Source organism: Bos grunniens, chromosome 20 (assembly GCF_055505025.1).
Source record: "Bos grunniens cultivar Pamir isolate PY7600 chromosome 20, Bosgru_T2T1.0, whole genome shotgun sequence".
NCBI lineage: Eukaryota > Metazoa > Chordata > Mammalia > Artiodactyla > Bovidae > Bos > Bos grunniens.
The window spans coordinates 59,399,097-59,424,712 of record NC_141184.1 but is presented as its reverse complement, the minus strand read 5'-3'; the positions used below and the strand labels follow the sequence as shown (position 1 = coordinate 59,424,712).

Genomic DNA, 25,616 nt, shown 5'->3' with positions numbered 1-25,616 from the left:
AAAGGTCAAAGGGATTCCCTTGACAACATAAGCCTAAAATTTCCTTCTCAGTTTTTATTTCATTCTGTGGGATCCCCGATTGCCTAATCAATATTCCTTGCTTGCATTTACTGTATATCCTGGGAGATTCCCTCTGTCTCCTGTTCCTTTCTAAAACCCTAACCAGTATTCACTGGTAAAGTCAGGATCTGTTTCCCTGGTGAGCAAGTGACATGTGATAAATGGCCGAAACGACCATAATCAATGACATCAATGTTGGGTTCATTACAAATAATAAGTACTCTACTCCTGATTTATGAAGCCGAGGATTTCCTTTTGCTCTCTTGCCTAGGGTTACAGAGGTGATAAAGGGAGGAACGGGGACAGAATGGAGCGACTGTTTCTCCCAAATGCGTAGAAACACGCTGGTGGAAAAGCCATGGAGACTAGGTGATGGGGACGGCAGACAGCAGCTCTTTGCAGCCGGGGCAACTGGCATCAACCCATCTCCAAAGGCTCTCTGGTTCAGTCCAAATTCTACTGGCCCGTCTAATGGGGAACACTGCAACTGGACTCTCCTTCTGAATAAAGAGGATTAGACTTATAATTGCTGAAGAGATTGGAAGCCACAGAAAAGAAAAATTAGGTGAAAAAAGTAAAAGACTTTTGTGACATAGACCGATCTACAGGCTTCTGAGGAAGCGGAACAGTCTCTGCTGGACCAAACGGCAGCAGGCCCAGAACGGGCAGAAGGAGCCCCAGGGGGAGCCCCAGAGTCTAGCGGCCTTTCAAAGCAGACGCGCATGGAGCATCTCACCAGCTCGTCACACTGGGCAGGTGAACCAATGGGATTTACTTTACAGCCATTTCAGTCCACAGACTGTGTGGCTAATTCTCAGCAGCTTTTAAAAATGCTTAGTGATGTTACCTTTCTAAAGAAGGTTACAGTGCTATTTTATGCGAGTCATGACTGGACCAGACCATTACTTCCCTCAACAAAACCACCTTACAACGTTTAGATGCTAGACATCTTCAATTCAATTCATTACCTTTGGGAACCTTTCTTTGTAGACATGGTTCATCATAATTATTTCATGGTCACAGCAGGCGGGAGAACGTCCAGGGCTGCAAGCAAAGCAAATTACCCTTTTAAACTTGCCACAGCATGAAATGAAAGTAAGTTTTTTATTTATAAACAATGGGTTGCAACAAAAGTACTATGCAGCCTTTGTAAGAAAAGTATATTAGGTAATAAACTACAAAATCAGTCATTAGCACGCACACACACACACACACATACTCACAAACACAGAGAAGCCCTGAATACCATTCAAAAAGAAAGCTCCAGAAGTAGAATGCTGAAAATTCACTATAGGTGCAATATAAAAGTTCATAAAACATTCTTAAATTGCAATTACATTTTGTATGTAGCGTGTACTTGTGTGGTTCCAGAAACCACTGAATGAACTGGGATATAAAAGAGTACAAACAGCAATGTCCAGGACACGCTGCACTGTCTAATTTCACACTGTTATCATACACCTGCGCTCTGCCACGTACCACTGAAGAGATTTAAGAGTTTTCCACAGCACAGGTGTCACCACCGAAATCCATTTTCTAGCTGGGGTTGGGATGCTGAGGCAGGCACCGTGTGCAGTATCAAACAGAGGCACCCAACTCTGAGGTTTTCTTTTTATTTCAATAGTAGGCTCCTGCTCCTTCCTAGTGCCAACATGGTTGGGCAACTGCAGTGTGACCTTATGTATTCCTGAGAAGATATAGCTGCTTGTACTAGCTATCCTGTGAACTCCTTTCATAATACCAAAAATGGCACCCATGTGGTAAAATACAATGGCTCTAAATGAATTCATAACATTTTATTCCGTATCTCAAAATAATCTAACATGATTACATCATGTGGCTACAACCCTTCTCAGCAAACTGATGTTCAACTGAATACCTGAGAAACTAGGTTTCATAATAAACCCTCCTATCAATGCAGGCCAGTTCTATACACCATGGAGATCTCATATTCTGGAGGACCCAGAGATGGACTACCTGCTCCCCCTGCAGAGAAGGACCTGTTGTCCCAGCTGCTGGGGCTGTAGAAGCCTTCAGCTGTCAGACCCCTTGGACATGGCCTCAGATGCAGAGTCCCCTCAGGCTTCCCCTGTGGCTCCATGGTAAAGAATCCACCTGCAAGGCAGGAGCCACAGCAGACAGGTTCAATCCCTGGGTCAGGAAGGTCCCCAGAAGAAGGGAATGGCTACCCACCCCAGTATTCTGACCTGGAGAGTTCCATGGACAGAGGAGCCTAGTGGGCTATAGTCCATGGGGTTGCAAAGAGTCAGACACCACTGAAGCAACTTGGCATGCATGCAGAGCCCCCTCACCCAAGGCCAAGTCCTTCCCAGGGTACTACATCCCAGGACTGAGTGGAGATAGAAAGGAAGGGTCATTTGGTCCAGAGGGACAGCTCTGATGGGTCATGTCATCCTCAGAACTCCCTATGGAGTTGGCTGTGGCTGTTAGGCCTGCACTGTGGCTGGACTTCTCTTCTGCTCAATCCCACTACCCACTCCTTCCCCCGACAGGTGTAATTCCCAAGCACTCCTTAATAAATATTTTTGTCTCTCTGTTAGAGTCACTCCAGAGGAACGAAACAGTGACGTCTATTATTTTCTGAGACGAGGTCAAAATAAAACCAGCCCTATTCAATGTCAAATGGACTACATTTGGCTTGACAAAATACAAGGGACACAAATTCCTAACGGCTAGCTCATAATCCTGGAGAAAGTAAGACTTGTGATGAGAAGGAAAACCCCAAGGCCTGGGTGGATTTTCGTAAAAAGGAATCTGAATTCCAAATGTGAACCTGAACACGCTGCCCTTCCTTTTTAGCCAAGCTTCTTTGTAAAATATTAATTGATGTAACACCATAATTAAATGGTCTTGAAATGGCTAGAAGTTTCTCAGGAGGTCCTTGTAGTGCACTATGGTTTCTGTTACCACAGCAATTAGTAACTTGTTACGAATTTAAAAGAAAAATAGTAAGAGGCAGTTTACTATATCACCATAGATGCAAAAAAAAAAAAAAATATCACACTACATTTATAGTAATTCATAAACCAATTAACACATATATGAGTTAGAGGACCAAAAGTCTTTCCCTGAAATGGTTGAAAAGAGGTTATCCAACTAATAAAAAATTTCAATCAGGTCTACATACCTCAAACTTCGGGAACGGGGGCGCATGGGTGTGTTTCTGCATCTGTTCTCTGTGGTGATGCTTTCAGTGGTACAAAAATGTTTTGATAAGAAGTGTAATTCATCTGGTGTCGGTTGATACGGTAACTGATGCAACTTCTCCTGGGAGGAACAGGATGACTACAACAAACCAAAGTGAGGTTTAATGACTACATCAAAGAGAAATGCCTTAAATGAATATTAGGTCACAGCACTAAATTTTGTTATATCACCATTTTATACTGCATCCTTTCCATGTTATAATGGCAATGAAAGTGGAAAGGGAAGTCGCTCAGTCGCGTCTGACTTTTTGCCGACCCATGGATGGTATGTATACCTTGATGTGGTCTCCAGAGGTCTAGATGGCTACCATATTTTATCTCGGTTGTCTACAATTAACTCAAAAATTGTTTACTCTCTGAAGAAAAACCAGGGTCTGAAGATGGACGGGACCCAGTCAAAACTAGAGCAAGAAAGTGACAACTGGAGTAAGAATTTGGGTGCAATAAATGACAGATGAGTTCTCAGTTGAGTGTGACGTCCTCGCTTCTAACACTTGCAATTCGGGTAAGTAACATAAAATTAATTCTATGATGTATATTCGTAAGTGAACTCTATGATGTATAATCATAAAGTAATAAGGCAATGAGATCTGTCTTTACAAAGCATGCTGTCCTTTGATCCGATTATCATCGATACGAGTCCTGGGTAAAAAGGGGATGGGAAAAGAAAATATTTGTCTCACTAATGCCATTGTTTTAAAAACTGGGAATTGGAAATTTTTTCTGTGTTCTGACTTAACGCTATTTTCTTTTTTAATAGCTTCAGTGGTGTTGAGTTTTTTTTTAATCCCTTGAACCTAGATGTGCTCTTTGAAAATCACTCAGCACTTAGAGAGAAGTAAGGTTGAAAAGGAGAATGGCTAAACAACATGGCTTTTAATCAGTCTGAGAAATGTAACTATTAAACAATGTGATTGCTTATTTGTTTTTATTGAGAGGTAAACTCTTTAAGTGATTCTAACAAAAGAAATGAGAAATATTTGAGTAATGGAAACACAGGTAGAATAAGCATATTTTGAAAGATACCACTCATTTGAATATTCCATTCAAGCAGGTTTTTTTTTTTTTTAATTTAAAAAAAACTGCCACATCAAGAGCACACTTCATAAACACTGCACCACTCCACTGCAGTGATTAGAAATTAATAGACTAAAGCTTTAAAATATCCTTACACCTTGAAATTATAAAATGCTTTCTAAGTACATACTAAGACAAAGAGGAATTTTTACAATGTAATGAGATTATTTTATAAACTATAAAAATGAGAACACTGCTAGAAAGACATCTGAGGTAAACCAAAGCTCTAGTCATAAAACACAAGTCAAGTCTTAAATACTGTCACCATGAAAAAAGAAACAAAACGCACAAAGTCAACTCAAGACATCAGTAAAAGAATAAGAACAATCAATGCCAGCAGGAGAGAAGCAGCAGCCATAAAAGCAAAGATGATGAAATCAGCAAACGGAAAACCGGAATTAAGAATTTGTATATATGTTTCAAAGGTAAATCAGTGTACACAATTATGTAGCCAAGATTCAAAAACCCAGATGTCTATTCATAAATTCCCAGTGATAACATTTTGGTGGCAAACCATCAATTGAACTGATGAAAAGTCATTTAAAATATGCATTTAATCCAGTTGATGTGAATGTTAATTCAGCTTTGCCACAGAAATATTAATGTATTTGATTCTGAGTTGCTGGCCCAGTTGTGGCTGGGCTGTTATGTACAGTACAGGGAGGACCATGTTAACTTTGTCAAATGTGAAAATTAATTCCAGAACCACACCAGACTTAAAGAGTAAGGCATTATGAACCTGTGCTTGCATGAGAAGGACACAGTGACTTTAGGGAGTGATTCCCTCTGAGGAGGGAAGAGAAAAGGCCTGTGCAGGAAGGGCTTTATTTCCACTTTAATATTTTATTTATTAATCAAAATAAAAGTTTATGTTAAAAATAGCTGTAGCAAATGTACTAAAATGTTTACAGGTGCTAACTCCAACAGGAAAATTTTGTCATTATACCATATACACAACCATGTGACTGAACTCCACAGCAATGTGCCCAGGGCTTACTGATGGGGATATGTTAGAATGAACGATGAGGTGGGAAAAGTATTAGAGAAGTGAGAGGCAAAGGGCCTCTCTGGGGAGACAGCGTCCCTCCTCTCAGCTGGGACAAACGAGGTGTGAATGGGAAAAGGGCGACAGTATCCGAGTGACACCGGATGAGTTTATGGAACAGGGAACAACTGGAGGCTCTCCAAACGGCCTGGGAATTCAAAAGGTATCAAACAGGGCCCCCTGAGTGAGTCACTAATGGACGACAGAGGGTCAGTCCAGGAGTCAGTTCCAGCAAAGATCGGGGACTCAGAGGCGAGCTTGTGACAGAGGCTGCAGGCGCTGTCCCCAGGACCTCACAAGCTTACTGAAAAGATACCTCTGCTGGTCAATACATCCTTGGAACAGCACTTTTACTAGAGTTTCAAGAATTAGTTTGGGATTCCTCAATATATTAAGTCCCATGACTTTATATTTCTAGCATGCTCTCTAAATGTGGTGCCAGTAAGTCTCATCACCCAACTAGTTTGCATATATAACTTCTGACTACATCATAAATCAAGTCCACTTTCAAAAAGTGAAGATTTACAAAAAGAACTGTGCTTCTAGTTCTCAAGGCAATTAGAAGAGTTTCCCCAAAATGTTGTGAGCAATGATATTCAAATAAACTAGTTTCCCAAGATAAGCATTTTGCAAAGGACAGTATTCGTATGTATGTGTAGTTTTCCACTCAAAGTAATATTATTTTATAGTCAGACCTCATATTTATAAGTATTTATACTCTTATTTTTATTCTTTCCCCCAGCATAAAATAATTTATCTGTGAGAAATATATAGGAGATGTCTTCTGACTGCTATAATTCCATATTACTTATTTTAAAATTAAAAATTATAATCTGAATATTACTTTGGAAAAGTTTCTCAAATTAATTTTAACTACAAAACTTGAAATTAAGAGAAGCAGCAATACTAAATATCCTGAGGAAGGACTGATTAACTTCATATGACCAAATCTTTTCAATTTCAGAATGAAGCATTTTAACATTTGGGAATTTTGCAGTTCTATAATACCCAAAGGACATGGTATTTACATTTCAGCATTAGCAACTTTGGAACTCAGCTAACAACAAATATCTGTAAAACTTAAGCTGTATTTTCAAAGTGTTTGTGATTTTATCCATATATATTCTGTGTTTTTATTTAAAAAATACCCCAAATCATTTCTAATTAATTTAATCACAACCAGTTAACCCAGAAAATGAGATTCTAAAAGTGATTCAGGTTAGACTTAAAAAAGAAAAAAATGCAACTTCTGAGCAGCTTTGCACAATTTTCTGTCCTAACATTTAAAGGGCAAGAACATAAAGAAACTGAAGAAAATGAGAAGCAGCATTTCAAATTTTCAATTATTGTTTTTATCAATAGCCAATAAGGAGAAAAAAAATAACTGAACTTGTTAGAGCACCTACATTTCAAAAATCTATTTCAAATGTATTTTCAAAAATACATTTCAAAAATGACTGTAATTTTGAAAGTTACAATTTGATTTTGAAGGGGAAAAGAGGAATACAAGATCCACAATTATATGATACCACCTTTTCCAATAAAATAAACACCTAAGAGAAAAGCTGCCTTACCTCTGGGTAGAAGCTGTTAGAAACACAATACATGTGTGTGACTAAAAATTGCCTCAGAAAGCTGCTTCTTCAGGCATATATGTAAGTCAGGGACAGCAATGACATCATGACAGATGGTCAGGTCAGATTTATTAATTATCAAGTTTGGTTTAAGCAATACCTTGTGAATTCCTTTTTTAAAAAGTCAGGTGCCCAGGGTTGAGAGGCTTACTGTATTCTTATTGCTACAACACAGGGGTTAGTACACAGCCCCTCAGTTCATTCTCTGTGCCTCAGAGCTTTGAGCCATAAAATGATGAAAACAATGGCAACTACATTATAAAGTATGTTTTTACAAATAAATGAGACAATTAAACAAGTCAATTAAATTTTACAATTTATATTTTTTCATTTTTTTTCAAATTTTTCATTTACAATTAAATGAGCCAATGCACTATAAATAGTGAGACTAGGACCTAGCACATAATAAGTGTTTATAAAAATATTCTAAAGTTTGTACCAAATGGGGTCCACGTCTATGTAGCTCACCCTCGCTTTTTAGATTCACTTTTAAAAATAACATATGATTTAATAGCTACAGACAGAAAGAAGAAAGATCCTGCATGCTCCCCTGTTTTTCTTGCAAAAGAGAAACTTCTATATCCAAACTATAATAAGACTTGACGGCAGGGCAAAGCAAGGTGATATAGTTAAAATAAAAAGGATTTGAAGTCAAGAAAGAAGATACAAATCTGAGGCATGGGGATGATTCAATGAGAGAATGTAGGAGAATGGGAGAAGTACTCTGCTTACTGGTGGTTGGCTTCTAACTGGAGATGCTCGCAAGTCTAGGGAAGAATACCACTTAAAATTCTTATTCTTTTTTGCTTTCTGGTCAGTCAGTTTCAGCAATCATTTTCACACTGTGGTAGCTAATGCTTTCAAGATCTAAAACATAGGCTAATGATAAACAATGCTACTTACTGACACACACAAAAAAAACAAGGCTGACTTTGTTTACCATTATTTAGTGACAATTCTATCCACTGAAGCCACTCAAGAGTTGTGAATATCCTTTCCTGGATGTGAGGCTAAAGTGCCACTGAAACTATTCAAGGTTGTCAGGATGTGTCAAAAAACGATCTAAATGGGCAATTAACTCACATACCACAACACAATGGAATAATGGATAGGAAAATAAATTATTGCTCCTCAAAAAAATATTATAAGAAGATGGTAAAAGTAATCCAACAGATTTTAACAGGCCAGTATTTTGCTCTAGAAAACCCATGTTACATTGCATCTGGAACTCTGGAAACAAAATATAAGGCACTGGTGATATCAATTAAAGTGTATATATTTAATCACAGCTTCTTTTCAATTCACCGATATTAAGTGTGAACCTATATGCTTAGCACAGTCCTGGGGTTTATGGGGGAGGGGAAACATAGATACCCCTTTGCGATAAACCAAAGATTTTGACAAAATGAAGATGAGAATGACTCAGAAGTGGCTCTAAAACCATCAGGTCCACGTTCCTGGCTGGTACAAGAGCTTTCAGACTGCTCCATTAGGTACTTATTGATTGACCTACACCATATCCTGCTGCTAATCTGCTAAGTCACTTCAGTCGTGTCCAACTCTGTGCGACCCCATAGACGGCAGCCCACCAGGCTCCCCGTCCCTGGGATTCTCCAGGCAAGAACACTGGAATGGGTTGCCATTTCCTTCTCCAATGCATGAAAGTGAAAAGTGAAAGCCAAGTCGCTCAATCGTGTCCGACTCTTAGCGACCCCATGGACTGCAGCCTACTAGGCTCCTCCATCCATGGGACACCATATCCTAGGTCCTTCTAAATGACCACCAGCTTCTAAATCTAAAGCTCTGTAGAAGGGGAGGTAGGGAGGGGAGGGATGGATAGGGAGTCAGGGGTTTAGCAGATGCAAACTATTATATAAAGAATGGATAAACAGCAAGGTCCTACAGTATAGCACAGGGAACTATATTCAGTATTCTGGAATAAATCATAATGGAAAAGAATATAAAAAAGAATGTGTATATCTTTATGTGTATAACTGAATCACTTTGCTGTACAGCAGAAATTAACACAATATAGTAAATCAACTATACTTCAATAAAAAAGTAAAGTAAAAAAATAAAGCTCTGTAGAGACAAATATCCCACAATATCACTAATTTAAGTGGAGAAGGCATGTATCTAAGCCACTGAATCACTTTCAGTAATTGCTAGGGCTCTTGTTGAAATGTTGTAGTTTGCGGCAACAGTATCCTTCTTCCTCTATCCTATTTCCATGGCTTCATCTTGTCTCTGTATTGATCTCAACCTACTGCTAAGTTCTTTTAATCTCTCCTTAAAAGAAAGTTTTTATCCAGAAGGTAAAAATTTAAGGCTTGCCATTTCTTTTCTTTGAAAGAGAAAAACTAAAAAACAAAACAAAACAGAACTCTACATCTAAGCCATACAAGAAAAAAATGACCCAGGCCATCAAGGTTTAATGGCATTTTCAGTACTAATATCACTGGCATGGAACCAAAGCAATAAAACCAGATTGTGTTCCCTCCCCTACCCCCAAACACCAAATGGTATTAAAACAAAAGCTCCCAGTCTCCTCCCAACTTGTGATCTGGGGACTCGCTCAATTTGTGCACCATAATTTAAAAGCTTGCAGCAAAGAGTATGTCCTTTTTGTGTTTGTCAGCTCATCATTTGATGTGAAGCCTACTCGGAGGGGCAGACATGCAGAATTTATCCTCTCCTCCCCATCAGGGAACACCCAGAGAAGTGCTGCCCATGCAAGAGCTCTGGGGTATACAAGAGAAAAACTGGGCACTTACAGAGACCGTAGAGCTGGGAGTGTTTGTCCCATAGCCAGAGGAGGGGAGAGAAGCCAAGGACCAGCGGCGTCCATCAGTCCTGGGGAGAAAATGCGATTAGCTTAGGCCAACACTGGAGTAGGGTTACACGGGAACCCCAGGGAAACCGAGTGTTCTTAGTCGAACAAATGACGCAAACGCAGTCAATGAGGATGTGGAAATGTTCAGCAAGGGCCAGAGTAAACAAACATTATACAGCAGGTTGACTTTTATTTAAACTGAATCAATACACCCAAACAAGTAGAAAGTGAATGGGTTGATCCATATTATTGATCTCTCACTAATACACTTTGACAAAATGAATACCAGGGATAATTACATTGGTCGGACTCAGCAGATTCAGATGAATAAAAATAGAAAGGCAGGAGGAAAACACTCCTATGTGCAAACTGATAACTGGGGCCACGATCTTTGGAAGGGCCTGGATTCCAGCATGGTATAACAGCCTCTGGGGACTCCCACCGCATCTTAAAGACTTCCAGCTTATTACTTTCAAGAGAACAATCCTACTCATAACACCAAAGGAAGGGAGGATCAGGGGGCTCGTGGCCGGCTCAAGCCTTAAGTGGCAAATAACTTTAGCACTAAGAAAGTGACTGACCTTGTGTTCACAATCTCTTAAGAGTTATTACCTTCTGACATGACCTGGCTTTACAAAGTGTTCCAGTAAATGCCTCTTTCAGAGTTTATGAGTATGCGGCCCAGCTCTGGCCAGTGACAGGGAGCGAAGAAAGAAAATTCTCCACTCGTGGTAGATGCTAATGCAGAGTAGAGTGACCTGCGCTAGTCACAGAGGTGAAGCTGTCAGGAGTCTTAATAGAATATGGTTTTTATCTCCAAATGGCAACAGGATGGATAGCTTCTGGGTTGAACTCTATAGTTATTAATTGGGATCATTCCAAAGGTCTCAGATGAGTTGTCAAAGCAGTGAAGACAATCCTGTTGCTAAAGTAGGATTATTTTATTATAAATAATAAAATGACTATTTTATTAGCAATTTTGAATAGGACTATGCCTTCAAAATCACATAACACAGTGAAGACAAATATACACACATTTGCCATGGGGAGAAAAGGAAAAACACACTTTTCTAAAGAGCTATACTGCATTCTTTGACCATATGTAGCCTTTTGTAACTCATGATTTATACTAACTTACCAAGTGAGAGATAAGAGTAGACCAAATTGACCACAGACACATTCACTATAAGGGGACATCAGGGAATTCTTCAGAATTTGACTTGAATTTGAGAAATGTGTCAATCACATGTTTATGTAGAAAACTGACATCTTAGCCTAAACTATAATCAAGGGAGAATATAATCATAGGCCACAATGGATGTTATTTTTACCTCCAATAAACGCAAATGGTCCTCAAAGACAAAATGAGAAATTCAAGTGGATAAATCACAGAAGTAGTACAATGTTAAGATTTTAGTAAAATTTACCTGTCAATTCTGTGACCATGATTGGAGTACAATTGAATCAAGTATTTTTTTTTTTTTAAAGAAGCAAATTAAGATGTTTGTAAATGTATCAGATAGAAGGAATGAAAATAAATGCCACAAGTTCTCCAGAAATAATTTTATACAATTTAAAATGTTAAAAGATTTAAGAAGAAACAAATTCTAATAACATGTTTCCAAAGACAACTGACCATCAATTAAATGGACACAGGTTGGTCCTGGCTTATTTGGCTAATTATTACGGACTTAAGAACCTATGCCTGGACTCTCTATTTTAGACACTTCCAATTTTTAAAAGAATATGGCTTTCAAAGAATTATTCAGTCCATTTAATAGCAATTATCAGAAACTAGTCTTTGGAAAGAGTGAGGGACACAAGTTCCCCCACCATGATTCTGCTTTGTGATTCATTAACTCTCCTTTCCCTCAGGTATCAGTGAACATATTTCAGATGAATGAACAACTCCAAGAGGAGACATGTGCTTATTAGTTCTGAAGCATAAATTACATTTGCTTACTCTGGAAAACACATGACTAGAAAGATGTTTAAACAAGAATGTGCTCAGTACTCCGTACAGCCATGGACCAGAAATCATTTATGTCTCACAAAGTTCCCTGAGTTGTCTGTGTCTATTTACTCAAACGGAACACAAAGGACCTTGCATTTTCATTACCATGACAACTGCACATGAGAACTTCGTATATAACAACACTGTATACATGCTCTAAGAGACAGCATGCCCTTTTTGAAGAAAGCTATCCACAGAAGTACAATTTGGATCCTACTAATAACGTTTTCTTTCCTTTGTAGCAGCTACCAGTACAATGTTACCTGAAAACAAAACTACATTCTTGCCAAAGCCACAAGGCTTTTTTTTGAAAAGTGTGTTTCCTTTGTGGGTGGAAATTTCAATGTTAAACTAAATGGAAATGTAACATGAGAAAAACATCTGATGGGAACACAGGCTACAAAGCGACTAGCAAAATCAACAACAACCAAAGCAAACAAACAAAAACAACCGGCTCAAAATCCACCCCTCCCCCCAAGCCTCCATCATTTCCATACTAACCACAAAAAGTTAGATTAATATGGTGTACGACAAAGGAAGAAGGAAAAGTTCCAGTATCAACCTGGCTATTACAACTGTATAAAGAGGAAGCAGATTTCATTATTTGTTTGTTGTAGTCATCTGGCATGATACATTTTATGGTCTACTTGATACTGGAACAAGATGAACTATGCCAATATAATGTAACCAGAGTAACTTCAGCCCACCTGTGCTCAATGAGTGTCTCATGACCTGACCTCAGCGGGCAAATCTGTTCCAGTAACTTGTCTATGGAGATCCATTCTGATATTTCACCTGATAAATAACAACCAGGCAGCCAGGAGACATCCCCATTTATTCAGGGCTCTCTTAATATTTCTAAGAATGTGAAAGCAATGCATGACATGTAAACCTCTACACAACTTCTAGGGAAGGCAAACCAACGTCATCACCTCCATTTTACCACCAAGGAAGACAACATTAGGTAACTCCACAAGCAGGTGGATGTAAATCAGTATCCCAGTTACTGGTTTGGTGTGCTGCAGTCAACGGGGTCACAATCTGACACGACTCAGCAATTGAATAACAACAATCACAGCTACTAGCAAAATACAAATATGTCTCCTTGTTCCAGACAAAACCCACTACACTATGACATGCATTTTCATCCTAGTATTTTAATCCAATTCTAAAAAAATTAACTTGATAATTTCACTCTCAGACACATACTAGATAGTATGGAAAGCAACTGTGTGTTGTCTTATTTCCCAGTCTTAACTGCAACTAGTATATTACCAGGAGATGAATACTGAGGGGAATTCTCACACGTTATAAGTAGGGTCAGAAAAGATTCCTAAGTCCGACCTTTATCCCTTTACCCAAGAATAATTTTTAAAACAGGGCAATCTCTTCCATCTGTTGAACTGAATATACAAAATAATAAAATGTGGGACTCCCCAAATGGCATTACTTGCTAAGGTCTCAGAAATGATACCAAATGGTAGGGAATGGAGACCCATGGGTTGAATTTCCATGTTTCTTGAATGAAAAATCAACTTTAAAATGGAAGAGAAAGATGCCAGATGTTAAAAACAGGCCAATTTGAGTTTTCATAGAAAACACAGGTTCTGTTTACTTGAATAAAAGTTTAAAAAGATGATCACTCAAGTCCTAATCTAAATTAATACTTTTTGAAGACTGTGCAGTGAGTTCCATCTGGAAATTGCTGCAAAATGAACCAGAGGTCTCTTGTGATAATTTTCTGTTACGGTTTACAGCTTATTTGTCAAAAATTAACATGCCTGGGGGTTTGTGTATTTTGTTTTTTTTTTAATAGCACAGAAACCAGAGTCATCTGTCCTCTAGTCGGCCACTCAATTATTAGGTTCTCTTCATTTTTATAAATCTGGCAGGATTAAAAGACTGATTTCAGGCACATCTAAAAACAGGCTATGAGATGTGCATTTTCTTTTTATTTAAAGTAATTAAATGCATTCCACCACCACCTCCCTGCTTTTTTTTTTCTTTTTCTTTTTCAAAGAAACGTATTTTAAGGACTATGCTGTGTTCTTTTTTAAACCAATTTTTATAGGATTTCCCTTTTCATTTAGAATAGTAGCACCATCATGAATTAATATTCATTGGACAAACAAACACAGGCTTTGTGGAACCAATTAATTGTCACATTTTCTTTACAGTGCTTACGGGCTGTAAGAGGACTAAAATAATCAAAGTTGGAATTGGGGAAAACCAGGGTGTGGGTCTCAGAAAGTTCCTTGGAGATCACATCTCAATTACTTCTTGTCCTCCCTATGGGGAAGGCCTGGTACACATAGGCATTTACCATGTGGTGGGGAATGTGTGATTAGACAAGAGAATCTTAATTATCAGGAATTGCGAATACACTGTAAGCAGATCCTTTCCTCTGGACCTAGTAACAGAAAACACACTCCGTGATGACACATGGCAGTGATGACCCTGCAGGTTTGCACATTAATGTGTTAAACCTATTTTTTTAACCTACCTGTATGTCTTGATTAAATGTTACTTTAATTCATTTCAGGGTATGATTAGCTCTCTGAACAAAATTTAATACATATGCAGGACATTCGGACTATAAAAGCAATTCATTCCGAATATTCAGAAACCTGGCTAAAGGGGCAATTTTGTCTTCTGTGTGTTTTCCCTGGCTGGAAGAGGAATGGAGGAAAGTGAAGATATGAATGTGACAGGGAAAGTACACTAATTTCACACACAGAAGAGGAGGCTGTGCAGACATCTCTGACTGGGAGAAATCACAGTAGGTGATCCCAAGATAAAAGCTTTGGTAACAGTTTGGAGTCCAATTCTAACTAAGAAAGGAAGAGAAAACACTCAGGAAAGTCACTAAATTGCTGGCTTAGTGCTCTCAGGGAAAGAGGCATCTTAAGAGTTTATACCTTGTGATCCCAAGTAAGGCCATTTTTACTTTTATTTATTTTTGAGTGTTTCAGTAACAATGACAACTGCACCAGGACACATGGATGAATTATAATGTAAGCTCAGATAAGTCAGTAAAAATCTGTTGAGCATCAAAAGCATGTATGAGACACTACACTGGGGATGGGAGAAAAGGTGAAAATGGTTTCTTCTGCTCTTAATGGGAGCCCACCATCTAGGGAAGAACCAAGGGAGGCATTCATAACTCTAATGGGGAGTGGAGGAACTGGGGCAGGGAGGAGGGTTTCTCCACACAACACTTTATCATTCTACTCACAAAAAGTTCTTACCTCCGTGCAAATGAAAAATGAGCAGAGGCACTGGGGGAGAAATTTCTTGGACTATCTTGAGGGCTATTTCCTGTAGAGAGAAAGAAGAAGAAAAAAAATGACATGAAGATTTAATTCTTGTATCATTAGCTACATCCAGAACACTCTTCTCTTTAGCAGTAGGCTTCTGTACACCTTTGTAAAATGTTCATCTCCTCAAAAACTGCTTGCGTTTTATTTGGAGGGGAGGAAGGGATTGGCTTGAGTTCCAGCACAACTTTCCAAGGGTGTAATATATGAATAAACAAACCCATGTCACCAACCAGCAGACGTCCATATATTGCATAATGTAAGTATTTCAGTCCCACAGAATAATGAATACATACATATGTCTTGGTTCCTGCTCTTCCAGATGTTAACATTTCCACAGTAGGATAGACAGAGAAGATAAGCTTCAATTGGGAGGGTGAGGCTTTCCGTTTTAGGAAGGCAGCCTCAGTATTTTTATTTACCGAAACAGAATAAAAGTCTGAGTTCTCAATAAATCCTCATTTTTCAAAGCACACATGTTAAAGGCAGAAATGTCAGAACAGGGCATAAATACTGGGGAGAACCCCAGCAGTTCAGACCTCAAACGACCCAGCCTAGAGGCCCAGAAGTATCTTCTTCAATAGTCCCTCTGCTCCTAGGCAGCTGAGGGGGTGACTGGCCAGGCTGCCTGGAAAGCCACAGTCACCCAGCGGCTGGCAGAAGGTGTCTTCCCCAGGTTCTTACGTGGTGGGTGGAACATGGATGCTTATGTAAGGTGACAGCTCGTCTGGAGGCTTGCTACTTTCCCCATCAGAACATGCAACCTGTTGCTGATTATTGGGCAAGCTTGACAGGCAGCGGGTGAGGGGAGGCCCAAGGCAGGCCAGACCACCCTGCTTCCCTCTGCATGGTTAATTAGGCTGGCAGAATGGCCTGAGGACCGGATGGGACTGTAGCCGGTTTAAACAAGGAGGTTAGGAAAGGCTGCAAACAAATGCTGCATGTTCTTGAAACACAGAAAATAAATCAAGAAGACATGTTTAATCCTTAACAGCAAGCCAGTGTGCCACATTGCTGATTTCACACCGGAAGTGACGATTTGTAATTAGGTGGAAGGAACATAAAATGGCACCTAGCCATAAAGGTAACCAATTTATTACCTGTGTGCAAAAAGAATAGATTAACACATCGAAGGGGCTAATTTCAGTGTTACCTTTACTTCTGGACTGGCTGCACCTCTACTGAAATTTTTCAGTTAACTTAAAGTTGCAGATTTTATAGTGATGGCATCAACAGATGCCATTAAGTTTATGACAGACAGCACAATTAAAGTCATTTAACTGGAAAGTGCTGAAAAGCCCCTTTCTTTATGGATAGAGAATCAAGAAGCATTTTCCCCCTGCTGCAATGAAATTTATCATGCCTTTGCATCTGTTGTTTCTTGGGCCTCTAGAGAAATGGATTCTGCTTTTGCCATCCGGTAATCCAGGACCCTTTCTGTCCTTTATCTACACAGCTAAATTAAATTCTTTGAACTTCTCCCAACAGCCTTCATTCCCCCAGCCCCTCCCCTAGTTAGTTTGCGCATTGCTCTTCATATTCCTTAAAAGGTCTTGATTTCAAGATGGCTAGAAATCTTGTTTCTAAAGGGAAACAGGTCAAATGCCAGAAACCTCTGGGTTGATTTTGTTTTTATTTGGGGAAAAAAAAAATTGGTTTGTTCACACCCCACACAGAACAAACTATCAGTAAATTATGAGAAACAAAACAACTGATTGAAGCCAAGGCATTTTGAGAACAATCCCTACTACTCTAATCCCTGAGAATAAATAATAAGGCCAATAAAACTTGGCACCAAATTCTTAGCCCTGTGTTCTTTGTAAAGAGAACATTATATCTGGAGATTATATGAGATCAACCAGAACAAGTAGAGGGAGCTTATTAAATATTTTGAAGAATCTGAAGGAGGCAGAAACAGGAATTATCTTAAGAACCTTTTCACTTTTACAGATTTCAACAAGCGGCCCCCCAGGACACCATGTAACTTCTTACAATATATGGTGGCCCATCACACTGACGATGAATGGGCAGAGACAGAGATAGAGAGGTAGGTTAATTTAACTCCACTCTTTAAAAAAAACAGGACAAAAAGAAAAAATCAGGGCTACCCTCAACCATTTCTTATCTTGGGTTTTGCCTTCTCATTCTATGTGGCCTTTCCAGGCCCACACACTGAAAACATTCCTCAGCTCCAAGTTATATAGCCATTTGTATTCTCCTACTAATCACAGATCTCTCTTCTTGTTTCTGGGCACACTGAAGAGCTGGTTGAGATAGAAATACACACATCCCACATTATCACAAAGGCCCTTATGTACAGTGGGCTACTGGAGAAAACAAGGGCAGTGTGAACTAGAATACTTGGTAATTCCTTAAGGACAGGAGACTGCAGCTTAATTTGAGGGCAGTTCAGCAAGCTCAGGATAAGAGAAGGAACGGAAGGACTTCAGGAAGGGGACAGAATCAATCCACAGTTAGGCAATGCAGTAGAGAGACAGACTCTACTATTAGGGAATTCAGACTGGTCAAGTCAATGAGTTGTGAACCACATGCTTTGGAACTACCTAGTGGGAGGCTGGGAGAAGGCAGTGGCAACCCACTCCAGTGTTCTTGCCTGGAGAATCCCATGAATGGAGGAGCCTGGTGGGCTGCTGTCTACGGGGTCGCACAGAGCCAGACACGACTGAAGCGACTTCGCAGCAGCAGCAGCAGCAGTGGAAGGCTTAAGAGAAATCTGAACGCAAAAGAGGCACTCGATATTTTAACCTGGTATATGTTGAGTGGACAGAGGAGTTGCCAAGAAGGAGGAGCTGGATTAGGGTGTGGAAAGCCAACAGAAAGCATGTTCTGGTGACCAAACCAAGTGTAACTGGTGATGGATCAAAAATAAGTGATGAAAAAGATTACAGACTAACTGACACTTCCAAGGTTAGCAGACTGGGAGGATGACTGCTCCACTAACAGGGACTTTTAGAGAGAACTGGGGCAGTAGTAATAGTAGAGGAAAAGGATAGATGAGTATTCTAGAGCTTTTTGTGTCATTTGTTACAGAAAATTCCTCAATTTTCCTCAGGGAGAAATTACAAGATAAGTAGACTAGATAGGCACACATCAATCTTTGAGGCCTTTGTTCTTTGAAACAAACATTGATTTGTGTGTTGTGTTTGAGGACTTAGGGACACTGTTCTGTGATACACAACAACACTAATTTAGAACAGATTGAAATATAAAGCACACTTTATACACTCTTCGCTTGGAGATGAGGACCAGACTGCTCTGGACACTTATAGCACTTTCCCAGGACAGGAAAACAAGGTGGAGTGGAACCAGAGTCCTACACTTGACCTTCACGACGCACAGCACTGCCCTCTGAATTCATCCACCCATCTGCAAAGCAATACCTGTGAGACTCTCAAACGAAAACCAGTGCCAGTTAATTCTCTGCCCATATGTGCAGCACTTGCTTATAACTCAAATCCTGCTGTTCAAAGGGATTTGCTGGCTCTTGGATGTTTGAATGCCAGGACACGTTATAGACCGCTGCTTCTGACCTGGTAAAGGAAGCCTTAGTGGTGGGTGGGCAGGCGCTGGATAGGTAATTAACTCCGTGATTCCCAGGGGGAACCGGCGTGGCGAACACACAGGCAGTACATCAAAACAGTACTTACCTAACAGAGCTACACGGGGTGCCTCATTTTGGAGGCAGTTATTGTTAAGAAAGTGATTTCCAGATTAATTAAATTGTTTGATTGCTTTGTAATTAGGTTGGAGAAGTCCTCCGTCTTCACCGCAGAGAAACAAGCTGCAAATCTTTTTAAAAGGCATATGCTATACCCACTATAGATTATTAATGTGTTTTTAATAGCTGCCTGTTTACAAAATGATAGTTTCTGGTTGCCTTGATTTTCTATCAGGACTGAGGGAATCCAAGAATTAATGATAATTGCCATTTGAAACTCCTGGTGGATCAAAGAGTAAGCCCCCACTTTAATCCTTGTTGTCATTACTTGATGATCGGCTTAAATGAGTTGTGACTTTTCTATACCCTAACAAACAGCACTGTGTTCCTCATCGCTCTGCAGGAGATGCTCAGCAATAAACTGACAGTGTGGAAAAACCTGAAGTCCACACTTCACAGGACCAAACTGAGGACTCCCTTGCAAAATGTAATGGCAGCAGATGAAGGGACAACTGAACAGTTATGCAGGAACCGCAGGCTGAGCGGACTTTGAAGAATAACAGTTCAAATCCACCTGAGAAGCTGATGTCTATGCTATCAGATCCAGCTGATGCAATAGGAGAGTTAAAAATCCTCTCTCACTCAGCCATTTCAGAAACTGGCTACTGTCCAGATAGAATTGTGGGATATTAATTAAACCTGGGCAGCTGTTTAGACTCTAAGTGGACAGAGAAAAACCTTGATTGGCCTTCAGTAGCACTCTCTTAGGGCAAGCAGTTAAGCGTTCACAGCAGGCCAGTATAACAGAGTATATAGCCTGTGCACGCTCAGTCACGTCCGACTCTTTGCGACCCCATGGACTGTAGCCTGCCAGGGTCCTTTGCCCATGGAATTTTCCAGGTAAGAATACTGGAGTGGGCTGCCTTTTCCTTCTCCAGAGGATCTTCCCAACCCAGGGACTGAACTCATATCTTTTTGCGTCTCCTGCTTTGGCAGGCAGGTTCTTTACCACCTAGACCACCAGGCATGCCTGTACAGCAGGCCAATAAATAGACTTTCATGCCTGGGTTTTCAAGTAAAAAGAGAATTACGGACAATAAATCAAGGCTTTCTTAAAACCTGGCTTCTCTGAACCTCTTTGGTTTTTTCATCCTTGTCACATTGACTCTCCTCACCCAGTACCACTTCTCATTGTCATCTGATTAATTCGACAAATACTTATCAATCCTTTCCTAATAGAGAAGAGTGGTATGATTTGACTTACATTTTAGAAAGAGCCCTCATGCTGTTCCATGTCCATTGGGCTCTAAGCAGGCAATGAACAGAAGCAGGGAGATCAGAAAGGAGGCTGACAAGGTAAGAGGTGATGGTGGTTTGGAGAGAACGGAAGTAGAGCTCAGGTATGTTCCGATGGTGGACCCAAAAGGATTTACTTGAAAACTAGACCAAGTGGAATAATGAGGGAAAGGGAGGAAGAAAGGATGACTCCTAGTGAATTCCCTGGCGGTCTAGAGCTTTCACCACCAGTGCCTGGATTTGATCCTTGGTCAGGGGACCTTTAAGATCCTGCAAGCCACAAAGTGAAAAAAAAAAAAAAAAATATATATATATATATAGATATCCTATGTATATATCCTATATCTATATCTATATATGTATAGGTATATAGGATGACTCCTAAATCTTAGGATTAAGCAAGATAGATAGATGGTGACTTGAACTGAGATGGAAAAGACTGAAGGAGAGAAAAGGGAACCCTCTTACACTGTTGGTGGGAATGCAAACTAGTACAGCCACTATGGAGAACAGTGTGGAGATTCCTTAAAAAACTGGAAATAGAACTGCCTTATGATCCAGCAATCCCACTGCTGGGCATACACACTGAGGAAACCAGAAGGGAAAGAGACACGTGTACCCCAATGTTCATCGCAGCACTGTTTATAATAGCCAGGACATGGAAGCAACCTAGATGTCCATCTGCAGATGAATGGATAAGAAAGCTGTGGTACATATACACAATGGAGTATTACTCAGCCATTAAAAAGAATACATTTGAATCAGTTCTAATGAGGTGGATGAAACTGGAGCCTATTATACAGAGTGAAGTAAGCCAGAAGGAAAAACACCAATACAGTATACTAACGCATATATATGGAATTTAGAAAGATGGTAACGATAACCCTGTATACGAGACAAAAAAAAAAAAAAGACTGAAGGAGGACAGGGTTGGGAATGTGAGGAGAAATTAACAATAACCAAGACATGGAAGCAATCCAAGTGCCTCTCAATAGATGACTGGCTTAAGGACTGTGGTGCATATATACAATGGAATACTACCTGGCCATAAAGAAGAACAAAATACTGCCATCTGTAATAACATGAATGGACCTGGAGGGCATTATGCATAGTGAAGTATGTCAGAGAGAGAAAGACAAGCGCCGTATGAAGTCACTTATAACACACGGAATCTAAAAAGTAATACAAATGAATTTACATAAGAAATGAAACTGACTCACAGATCTAGAAAACAAACTTATGGTTACCAAAGAGGAGAGGAAAGGAAGGAGGGACTAATTTGGGGTATGGGATTATTAGATACAAACTAGGTACTATCTGTAAAATAGATAAGCAATAAAGGATTTACTGTATAACACAAAGAAGTATACCTAGTACCTTGTGATAACCTAAAATGGAAATAATCTGTAAAAACAAGTAACCAAACAAACAAAAAACAAATCACTACACTGTATACCTGAAACACAATCTTATAAATCAATTATACTTAGTTTAAAAAATGCAAAATAAAACCCTTGAAAATTTGAGTGGATTTATGCTCTTTTATTTATGGAGGCACCACTTCAAATCATTTTAAATATATTAAAATGTACTTTCCAGGGGGCGCCCGTGGTAAAGAATCCACCTGCCAATGCAGGAGATGCAAGAGATCCAGGTTCATCTCTGGGGTCGGGAAGGTCTCCTAGAGAAGGAGATTGCATACCACGCCAGTATTCTTGCCTGAAATATTCCATGGGTAGAGGAGCCTGGTGGGTTACAGGCCATGGGGCCACAGAGTCGGACACAACTGAGCAACTGAATGCACACACCCAAAATGTACTTGTGTTCCCTACTGTATGCAATTAACAATGTTACATTTCTTGTACATAGCATTTATACTACTCAGTTAAACATAAAAATTCTATTACAGTTTTTTTATTGTACCTGAGAGCAAATAGTATTTTTCCAGCTCACATTATTTAGTGCCTAACAGATTTGATAGCTTTGGTCTGTTTAATATGGCCAAACTAGACAACAGTGCTGGTCAAAGGTTTGCAGAGAAAGATAATTTTACAGGCTAACCACTTAAGTCTGAATATTGATCATTTTAATCATTCTATGTCCTGTCACCATAGGTAAAATGGAATGGAATAATGATGTGTTCTATATTTCATTTCTCGCCACTTCTCACTAACTTATTCTAAATGCTGGTGAAGGATAAACTCTGGTTATACATATGTATAGATACACAAAAAGCATATTTTGAATTTTCAGTGCCTAACGTAGTCCGTTATACAGTACATGAGAATTGTACTGAATTTTTTCTAATTCAACAAATATGTATTAAGTTCTTATTATATACAGAGCTTTGAGCTACCTGCTGAACAAATTAAACAGGTAAACAAGACCCAAAGTACTAGAAATCTCCTGATAGAAGATCTGTACAACACCAACTTTAGACACATCTTGTGAAATCAATTCTGGATCTCAAATGTATCAAAATTACTCACTAAAAACCAACTTTCAATGATGATACCACATGGAGGATGTAGCGTGTCACAACAGGTACTTAACAAATGGACATGCCCTGCTTTTTTAAGGAAGGACTGATGAGTTTATAGGGTGAAAAACATGTAGGGAGTGAGAGAGAGACCCAAAAACAGGTCAATTTCTATGTCATAAAGACTCTCACAGATGCCTGCTGTCTCCATTTCATGAAGCCATTCCTCTGAAATTTGTGTAGTGTATTTGAAATGCCGTGGCATTGACACAAATCCCTCGGAGATGTGTTATAATGGGTTTTCAAGAATGTTTTAGCTTTTCATTGACCCTTCCTTATTACTCTGAATTGATGTCACATCTCAAGGTGATCTCGAGTAAAGACTAGTGAATGTCAAGAGTGATGAAGAAAGTTGATTTTTAGTTGTATGTTTTCCTGCCATCTACAGTAATTCATCTTCCCAGCAATAGAGAAGAGATTACTTTTAGCCTTTGTATAAAGTTACTGAGGAGTGTCTGTAAGGTCAAGAAAGGGGAGATAAGAACATAGCTACCATAACACATACTCCTAAGTTTCATTCAGCTTTATGAAATGTGATGTAGCCTCTCAATTTTAGATAATTAATTAGTCTCTGAATGTAGATAAAAGACCAAGTCAAAGAATGTAACCTAAGGTGTGCATATTTTTTTCTATCTTAGATGAAGGGATTTTAATTCTTTAACATAATTAGATGCAAAGAATTTGCATTTTTACCTAGAAAAAGGGTGGCTGATACCAAGAAATTGGTTCCTCTCAGATTGTTTCCTTCAATTGCTGAATAATTTCTAGTCAAAGAGGAAGTATTTAAATGAAATGCTGCATGTCCTTATAACTTGTTAAATGTAATCTAGATGTATTCTCTATTATGAATCTCCTCCTTTCAACTCCCCTTAAAAATATAAATACTAAATTTAAGGTGGTTTAATTTAACAAACGGAAAATGTACTTTTGGCTTCTGATTAAAAGGCATTCCATCTGAAGGAAACAAAACACGTGTTATGTATTTTTTAAATAGTTACTTAATTATGTTCAGTTTCTAACTCCAGAAATATCTCGAGATTTAAAAGAATCTAATACATTCTATTCTACTGTTTCATAATAAAATAATATGTAATGCACCAAGTATCTAATAAATAAAAATTCTGGCTTTCAGATTCCATAAACCATACTATACAAGATCTCGGAAATACCCTGGCCCTGAGACTCTCCTCTAGTATCTTTTTTTCCCCCTCACTTTCCACTTCCATGCCCTTGGATCAATAAATAGTTCTCAAGCTCAGATGCACAGGAGAATTACTTGGGAGGGTTTAAAAATGCTGATACCCAGGCCCTAGTCTACCCTTTTTAAATGAAGTGACTCTAGTAAGCTGCGAGAGCTGAGAACTTTAGAATTTCCATGTATTCTGGTAAATCAAGCTAAAGACTTCACTAGCCATTTAGAGCCCTCAAGTCTTGAAGTTTTTACACTGCCCGCTTTCTATAACTTAACTTCCCTGCCTCTTATTTCAGCTATACTAATTCATGTCCCTTTTATATATTCACTTCACTCTGACCTCCAAGTAGTCTCAAAACTGGACTAAGGCTGGAAATTTCTTCCCCATCAGCTAAACAAACAGCATCCCACCATGTCAACACTCTAGAAGTCCCACCTGTCCACAGGTGCCACAGGTCAATCAAGTAAGTTATTACGCTTCTTCTACTGGCATCCTATTGCTACTCTCTCTAAACTCAAAAATTATTTCCACAATTTCTCCTCTCTTCTAAAAGAGGAACACCCCCACCCCAAGCTAAGCTGTGTATCACTCCTCTGTTCCTGGGTTAAGGTTAAAAGCCTCTGTATAAGGAAATCGTAGGGAAGAATACACTCATTACCCACAACTGTGTTTATACTTTTACTATCAACTCTAATCATTTGACTGCTTAAAGCTGAAATGCCAGCTATCTTTATAATTCGTATCTAACAGTATATGAAGAAGATATTAGCCTTAAAACTATACATCTCATTCTTTCATTTTTTAAACAAGCAGAATGCCTAATATTTGGCCTAGGTAAAGGCTATGGTTTTTCCAGTGGTCATGTATGGATGTGAGAGCTGGACTGTGAAGAAAGCTGAGCGCCAAAGAATTGATGCTTTTGAACTGTGGTGTTGGAGAAGACTCTTGAGAGTCCCTTGGACTGCAAGGAGATCCAACCAGTTCATCCTAAAGGAGATCAGTCCTGGGTGTTCATTGGAAGGACTGATGCTGAAGCTGAAACTCCAATACTTTGCCCACCTCATGTGAAGAGTTGACTCATTGGAAAAGACCCTGATGCTGGGAGGGATTGGGGGCAGGAGGAGAAGGGGACGACAGAGGATGAGATGGCTGGATGGCATCACCAACTTGATGGACATGAGTTTGAGTGAACTCCAGGAGTTGGTGATGGACAGGAAGGCCTGGCGTGCTGTGATTCATGGGGTCGCAAAGAGTCAGACAGGACTGAGCAATTGAACTGAACTGAACATTAGAACATGTAATATTATTAGAAAGGTTAAAACCAAGGCATGTGGCGGGGGGACTCAATTGAACCAGTGATTATCAGAAGCAAAACTAAAATCATTCTAATTATTCTAATCATTCCTTCTTGTAGAAAACATGATTCACCCTTATCCATATAGGGATGTGTCCTTTCAGGGCCTTACTCTATTTACGATCTATACATGTGTCCATATTTTTAGCATACAATCCCAAGTAACTGATGGATGCAGTGAGGGGCACTTCTTTGCAACTCTGAGATTCTGAATACACAGATATCAACCTTCAGTAAACCACTACCTTAAGGAGCCACAGCTATTAATTCTAACGTGTTGAACCTTTCAGGCATACTGGGGTGTGTTGAGGCAGGTGAAAAAGTTGTGATTATTCTTTTAAAAAGCAC

General features: G+C 39.4%; 1 protein-coding gene across 22 annotated transcripts in view; it reads right to left on the bottom strand.

Moving 5' to 3' along the window:
• The window catches only part of MAST4 (microtubule associated serine/threonine kinase family member 4), a 616,403-nt gene that overhangs the window by 65,157 nt on the left and 525,630 nt on the right, over nucleotides 1-25,616 (bottom strand). For all 22 annotated transcript variants that reach the window (XM_086362007.1, XM_086362008.1, XM_086362009.1 and 19 more), the window contains 4 exons: nucleotides 15,139-15,208; nucleotides 9,818-9,896; nucleotides 3,209-3,366; nucleotides 1,029-1,104 (listed from right to left, as the gene is read on the bottom strand). In XM_086362007.1, the coding sequence (XP_086218133.1) occupies nucleotides 1,029-1,104; nucleotides 3,209-3,366; nucleotides 9,818-9,896; nucleotides 15,139-15,208 (383 nt within the window). The remainder of the gene's footprint in view (nucleotides 1-1,028; nucleotides 1,105-3,208; nucleotides 3,367-9,817; nucleotides 9,897-15,138; nucleotides 15,209-25,616) is intronic.